Consider the following 8,106-nt stretch of genomic DNA (forward strand, 5'->3'; position numbering starts at 1 on the left):
AGATCTTTCCATAAGGACTTGTACTACATTGGTTGTCATGTTCCGGTCCGGTTTCCCAGACAACCTCAAGCTTGAGTAATAGAACAGTCGGTTGGTTGAAGAAAAAAAAAACATCAATTTTTTTATAATTTACAAGTAAGTCTCACATAACTTAGCAAATTTTCTGCATATTTTTTAAGATCTATATAGTCACTTACATACATAACTATATAGATCTTAAAAAATATGCTCAAAATTATCCGGCTAAGTTATGTGAGACCTACTTGTACATTATAAAAAAAATTGATGTTTTTTTTTCTTCAACAAGCTGTTCTATTACTAAAAAAATATATTATGTTTCAAAAAATATAGTTATGTATATTTCTTTTAAAAACGCCAAAAATCATTCAATAAAGTGCTTAAAATTATGAATGTTATAATTTTACAAAATTAAAATAGTATAAAGAGCAGTATGGAGAGAGATGTATCCAGCTACATGGAAGAATCGTATGTGTGTACATTACTAAAATGTTTTATTTTTAATCAGTTTATTGTACAATAATGTTCACTAATATAATAATACTAAAATATTTCTTCATTGAAGGAACCTCTATATAAACGGTGGGAGTTTTGTGAGAATCTCCAAGGTGAGGTCGAGAGCTCAGAAAAACTAGAGTGTGAGAGAGAGTGTTTGTTTGAGAGTGAGAGAAAGAAAAAAAGATTTTGAGTGAAATTAGGGTTTTACTTCTCATTCTATTTATCTTTAAACTGTCAAAATCCTAGCTTCTTCGGTTTCCTTTCTTTTTAATCGTCTGTCTTTCTTTAAAACACAAATCACGACTTTCTTATGAAGTGTTGTTTTTTGGATTTATATTTTTTTTCAAAATTCATCCAGTAGACACACTTTAGCCAAAACAAAATCAGGTGTTTCCTAGAAATCAAGATCCTAAATACTATGATTTTTTCTGTCATTTAACATTCTTTTTGTTGATTTATAGAGTTGATCAACTTCGTGGGCATTTTTTAGTTCCCTCAAGTTTGATCCTCTTTTTATTTATTTATTTGTGGATATATTTCCGTAGTTTTGATCTAATGGAGGTTGCTTATTTCAAACCTCTTTGATCCAATTTATTTCTACAAAAAAAAAAATCCAGTCTTTGAATTTTTTTCCTAAAAAAGACAGGGTTTCTTTCAACAGGTTTCTAAATATAATATTTTGTTCTTGTAGCATATCTTTTTTTTTTTTGTTTCAGGAACCTCTCATGGCGGATTTCTTCGGTAGCAGCCATGGCGGCGAACTAATGGAAGCACTTCAACCTTTTTACAAAAGTGCTTCCACGTTTGCTTCAGACTCCGCGTTTGTATCTTCAAACGCTGCATTTCCGTCCACGCCAAATGATCCCTTTTCTTTTTCTTATTATAATTACCAGCCTCAAAATATCTCTTCCTTTTCCACGACCCACTCTGATTATGGATCCTTCCCGGATATTTATCCTGGATCCATGACCTATCCATCTTCATTTCCCTCGGATCTTCAAAAACAACCCGATCAAAACTACCAAGCTCAATTTCATTACCAAAACGATTCAACAAATACTCACCAAGACAACCATTATACGCTCAATTTCGTCGACCCAAACAACTCAGATTTTTTAATCCAACCTGATCCGGTTCCAAGTTCGGGTTTAGTTCCAAAGCCGACTAAACTCTATCGTGGAGTGAGGCAAAGGCACTGGGGAAAATGGGTTGCTGAGATTCGTTTACCCAGGAACCGAACCCGTCTATGGCTCGGAACATTCGACACAGCCGAGGAAGCCGCGTTGGCCTATGATCGTGCAGCGTTCAAGCTTCGCGGTGACTCAGCTCGACTGAATTTTCCGGCTCTACGATACCAAACCGGTTCATCTCCGTCTGATATCGGTGTATACTACGGACCTATTCAAGCTACCGTTGACGCCAAGCTCGAAGCCATTTTAGCTGAGCCAAAGAATCAGCCAGGAAAAAAAGAGAGAACGTCGAGAAATAGAGCTAAAGCTACGCCTTCTTCGATTGAGCATTCCACGCCTCAACAACAATCCGGGTCGGGCGAGAGTGATGGGTCAGGTTCACCGCCTTCGGATATGATGGCGCTGGAGATGTGTGTTGAGACACCGATTCCGTGGAATGATAATTTCATACTTGGAAAGTGTCCTTCTTACGAGATCGATTGGGCTTCCATATTATCGTGAAAATTTATGATTTAATTAATTATTCTTTAAATCAAGATTTTGTATTTGTGTTTAAATTTCTAGTGGTCTTAGTTGTGCCTACTTTCAAATTTGTGATTTAGGAAAGTATAAACTGTAAATTATGGAAAGTAGAAGGTTTTTGTTCATGTCGTACCATGCAGATCTTTTCATTTAAAAACTAAAAATTGAGTTTGGTTGGTAATTTTTTGTTTGAAAGGCTTTTTTTGGTTGGTTGGTAATTGGTATCAAATTTTCCCTCTCTTCTATTGTCCAATTCAACATAGCTAAAAATAAATGGTATAAATGCGTACATGGATGATCATCGGTTTGCAAAGATTTTATGGTACATTTATAAAGGACAGAATAATTAAGTTTTTAGTAATATTGATGTTGATCCTCCAGATCCCTTGAAATTAGGAGAGACTGAATCTCTACTATGGGCGGTTCAGGCCTCAGCCACAGGTGGAACAACCCATGTGCAAGAAATGGACGAAATAAATTTACCCTTAATCCTGGGTCGCTGGTGTTTCACAAATGAATCATGGAAAGAACATGATTTATTTTTGGGACAAGGCTGGTATAGCACGCTACCGGGTTTTGAGGGACTAATGGGGGCAAGAACATAAGAGAAAGTCTTTCACCTTTACACTAGGAGATGGAAGCTCTCATATGGGCAATGGAAAGCATGAGGAACTTACGTCAATATCATGTTACTTATGCGACCGATTGTATCTAGTTGGTGAAAATGGTTTTAACACCAGAGGATTGGCCGACATTTACAAATTATTTGGACGGACGACATCAAAATTCTTCAAGAAATTTTTACTCATTCAGAAATCATTCATATCAACCGAACGCTGAATGCAAAGAAAGACAATCGGGTGCGAAGTGCTAGGAAACACACGTCTTTCGTTGTTCATATGAATGCAGAGTTAGCAATGCAGAGTTAGCAGTGTATACTCGGAGAATGAACAATATGGCTGTTTTCTTTGTTCCATTCATTGAATACATATTCAAAATTAGAGTGAAAGATTAACTTGTGATTCAACCATAATCCATCGGAATAATAAATCTTTGAAAGAAAAAAGTCAAAAGAGAGAACTATAACGCACGCGTGAGCTGTCAACAGCTGTGAATGGACACTACGCAAGACATGTCTCTTTCTCAATTTAACTACCGACATATTCTTGAAGTCAAAGAGTTCACTAAAACCAACACAGCTCATATCTTAATTTATCGACTGTTCTTTTTGCCCATTCCTTGAGTCATTTTTGTGGGAACCGAAATTCGCAATGTCGATTTCCGTTTAAATAAGAAAACTAGGAAAACCCTAATTTCCCAGAGGACCCGGATATCTGCTAATTACCACACGTCAAGCAATCAGAACACGAGAATAACAACGATAAGAATAAGAAATCGAAAAAGAGAGCAAAGTAGATCTTATTCCGAATCTGCGTATGAGCGTTTACAACAAGGTATAAGCCTGGTCTCGAGAGTTGTCGGCGAGATTCCTAGTTCTAGCAACCCTAAGACGGCTAAACCTAATTGAGTCGCAGCTCGAAATAACAAAACGGGAAAATTGCCTAAATTGCTCTAAGTGCTAAGTTTGCTCTTAAAAGTCCTCTCCCCATGCTCCTCGCCTAGAACTCCTTATATACTAGCTCCAAGGTCGGTTTACGCTTTTACTCTTCTGCCCTTAAGCCGTCATAGCATAAAAATGGAGATATTCCATTTTTCCCGATCTTCCAATTATCTTCAAAACTTCCGTATTTATCCGCGGAAACTTGACATTTATCCTTCCTTGTGGACCAAGCGTAAACCGTGCTGCGGTTTACGGGCTTTTGGTTAAGAAATCGTAGGATGGGTCTCGAGTCATGTTTTAGATCCCTTTGGACCGTCTTCCGACTCGACACGTTTACTACGAATTCTTTTCGATAAAGAACGAACTTTCCGCGTTTTCTAATCCGCGAAGTTTGATTGATGGATTTGAATAGCGGAAAACATGGACTGAGCTTGCTACGGTCTTCGGGAGATAGCATTCGAAGGTTTGACGAGAATGCATGGATTGATGTCGTATCGATGTTCGGAAGGGTTCGATCGCTACACAGCGACTGAACTTCGGCTCGAGCCCGGTTGCTACGTAGCGACCTAGCGACCGAGCCTTGGCTTGAGCTCGGCCACTACGTAGCGACCGAGCGGGACGATCGCTCGGTCGCTACGTAGCGACCGAGCTTTGGCTCGAGCTCGGTCGCTACGTAGCGACCGAGCGGGACGATCGCTCGGTCGCTACGTAGCGACCGAACTTTGGCTCGAGCTCGGTCGCTATGTAGCGACCGAGCCTTGGCTTGAGCTTGGTCGCTACGTAGCGACCGAGCGGGACGATCGCTCGGTCGCTATGTAGCGACCGGGCCTTGGCTTGAGCTCGGTCGCTACGTAGCGACCGAGCTTTGGCTCGAGCTCGGTCGCTACTTAGCGACCGAGCTTTGGCTCGAGCTCGGTCGCTACGTAGCGACTGAGCTTTGGCTCGAGCTTAGCGACCGAGCGGGACGATCGCTCGGTCGCTACGTAGCGACCGAGCGGGACGATCGCTCGGTCGCTATGTCGCGACCGAGCGGGATGATCGCTCGGTCGCTACGTAGCGACCGAGCTTGGGCTCGAGCTCGGTCGCTACGTAGCGACCGAGCGGGACGGACGTTCGGTCGCTGCGTAACGACCTGTTTCGAGCTTTCGTCGGACATCTCGATTCTTTCTTCCGTAAAGCTTTTTCGTAAGGAAGAATCTATTTCGAAAAGTACTCTTCGGAGAAATTCTTATTTTCTTCCTCGGACGTTTTGAATGTTAAATTTGTCGTAACCGTTTTTGACCCCAACAATTTCGACCTATAAATAATAGTCGAAATTCGGTTGTGAATTTTAAAAGTTTATTTTTGGGTATAATGTTAAATTTATTTATCAACAAAAAATTTACAATACAAAAAATTGAAATGATTACAAAACTTAAAACATATAACAAATTTTCTCCCGATCTTGAATCAGACCCAGAGCAGGACCTCATGTTATAAAAACCCATTCAATAATTTTAAAAGTTTATTTTTTATATCATTGAAAACTATACTTAAAAACTGGACAAAGAATAATCTACATAAAACGAAAATGAAGAGACTAATAATATTCTAAAATATATTTTCATATATAATATTCGATACTTAAAAACTACTATATCTTTTCATATATAATATTCTAAAATATTATTTTTCGTAAATTATTATAACAAAACAATTTATAACATTGGAGCCCCTATGTAAGACGATGGGTTCCATTAAAATGTTTGATCCCAATGATCTTAAACCCGACTCTGTCTTAGATAGGTATTTTTGTCCATCCAACAAACCATCTTGTAATGGTAGAAAACCATGTTGTTAGGACATAATGAAGACACCATGTTTCAAATTGTCTTGTCAATTGTTCGGATGAGTTATGGAGCTGTGTGGTAGATACTGTTTGGCCTCCTATTGTTACGTTTGCGTTATACGCCATGGATCACTGCTTAAACAATCAAGAAGACATGGTTCAATAGCAGAACATTGAAGAGAGAGGAGTGTGGTATCAATGATGTTCTAGTAGGGATTTTTTTGTTCATGGTCGGAGTGATGCCGTAAGCTCCGTCCATATGGGGTATGAGTATTGACGAGCAAAAAAAAGGTGGTTGCAAGTCTCATTTCACTCTCCGCATAAATGACAAGCTTGATTCTCACCCTACACTCGTGTATGATCTCCGTTGAAAACATGTTTTGGAAACCGAACCACACAATGAATGAAAAGAGAACACTTCCTTAAAAAAACCGAACCAATGCACTCCACTCCACTTCTTTGCTTTGGTGCCTTGTTGTTCACAAGTCTATTTTTTGGACTAGAACCATGTCTCCTCAATACACGATAGCTGCCTACATCCTTGAGGGTGGTGGAATAGAATGGATGCGGGTCATCATATCCCATAGGTGATAACCACGACATCAACCTAAATTCCACTCTCGAGAAGTGGCTGCAATGAAAACCATTGCATACCGAGTTATACCTATCACTTTCATGCTTGATTCTGCTGCCATATTAAGAAGTGTACTCGTGTTTAACATGTTATCAAGCCAAAAAGAGTATTTTTACCATCACCAATATCGAGTTAGAGAAATTCTGATGACGATTGCCAAAGTTTCAGAAGTTTGCACCAAATCCAAGAGCCTGAATATTGACCACTCACATCACGAAAACATCAATGCCACAAGAGATTCGCCTGATTGCAAACAATTCAAAGGGATCCGAGATTGTAACTGGTATCCAGATTTAGCTTAAAACAAATACACGAGAGGAGTCAGCCATACTCCTTATACCGATCCCTTTCTTTGCCCCAGTCTTGCACAAATCCGCTCAATCCACCTTTCTTTGCTCGTTTGAATTTAGAGACCCAGCCATAGAAATCTACTACGCCTTCTCTCGATTGTGTTGTGTAATATTTTCAAGAGTCTTGATGCAGCGTGATTACCTTTATACTCTTTGGCTTTAGGTTTTAACTTTCCTTTTCTATTAACGTTTTTAGATTACGTGGGCTTTATCCTATTATACAAAGGATTATGATTATAAGATAAGGGAGGACATTAGATTGGAATCCTCTTAGACTTAGGTCTTTTCTTGAGTATATATACGCAACCTCTTGGTTTGTAAGAGGTACGTTTTATTCATTGATTATTAATATAAAGAGCTTTGGTGTTCTTGATCCTTGCATTCGGCTAGAACATAGGTGTTCTCGACGATTACAAGAAGACTTTGATCCTAGGAATTCTCAAACTGAATAGGATTATTGTCTTATCGTAGAGCGAGCTACATTAGTTGGTATCAGAGCCAGCAAGTTTTAGATCCCTATTTAAAACTCGGTCCGTCTGCACCATGGCGTCTCGCAAAACCTCACCCGAAGAACAAATTGACGAGATTCGTCAAACTGAACATTCACAGCAGAGCTACAGGTAGCTCTCCAAACAGCTATTGAAAACGCTCTCACTACGGTCTTGCAAAGACAGCAGGATGAGCACCAGGGACACAACAACAGAGCTCGTCGTGAGAACCTTGATGACGAAGAATGGTTGGATAATATTTTTGCCGATCAGCGTCAAGAGCAACAACAACGTCGACATCAGTATGAAGAAAACCCTATTAATGATCGTGGTCTTAGGCAAGAAGTAATCCTCGGTAACCATCCTCCTCGATAGGAATCAAGTTTTAGCTCAAATATTCCAGAATTCTTAGGAACTCTGAATCCAAGATTTCATTGACTGGATCAAATGGTGGAAGAGATCTTGGAGTTCAGAAAATTCCCGGACAATATGCGATTTTCTTTAGTAGTAACACGTTTCAAGGGACGAGCTATGGCTTGGTGGCAACAGCTCAAGGAATCTCGCCGACAAGCAAACAAATCCCGCATAGATTCTTGGGCTCGCTTAACCAAACACATGAGGCGTAACTTTCTTCCATACAACTACGAGCGCACCTTGTACAATAAACTACAAAACCTTCGACAAGGCAATCATTCTGTAGAAGAATACACAACTGATTTCTTTCACATGGCGGCTCGAATGACCACAGCAGAAACACAAGAGCAATTAATCTCTCGATTCATTGGGGTATTACGTTCTCAACTTCAGAATGCTTTACAACAATTTAAGCCATCAACGGTGTCTGAAGCTCACCAGCGTGCTCTCGCTATGGAAGTCCAACTCCGTTCAAACTGGACCTCGTCTTCAACACGGACGCGACCTCAACTCAACACCACAACGGAGACCACTCTCGGGCAGTCCTCTAACGCCACAACTTCAAAACCAGATGCAAATCAAAAGGATATTCCTAATGACTCT

General features: G+C 39.9%; 1 protein-coding gene across 1 annotated transcript; it reads left to right on the forward strand.

Annotated features, from left to right (window-relative positions):
* The first annotated feature begins 324 nt into the window (after positions 1-324).
* On the forward strand, positions 325-2,433 carry LOC106409899 (ethylene-responsive transcription factor ERF055). Its single transcript, XM_013850443.3, has one exon. It carries the CDS (start codon positions 1,242-1,244, stop codon positions 2,205-2,207), a length of 966 nt encoding a protein of 321 aa, XP_013705897.1. The 5' UTR covers positions 325-1,241; the 3' UTR covers positions 2,208-2,433.
* Positions 2,434-8,106: the final 5,673 nt, after the last annotated feature.

This window comes from Brassica napus, chromosome C5 (genome assembly GCF_020379485.1).
Source record: "Brassica napus cultivar Da-Ae chromosome C5, Da-Ae, whole genome shotgun sequence".
Taxonomy (NCBI): Eukaryota; Viridiplantae; Streptophyta; class Magnoliopsida; order Brassicales; family Brassicaceae; genus Brassica; species Brassica napus.

Excerpts from the sequence above, each read along its gene's own strand:
- LOC106409899 (XM_013850443.3), top strand. The coding sequence starts at position 1,242 with ATGGCGGATTTCTTCGGTAGCAGCCATGGCGGCGAACTAATGGAAGCA.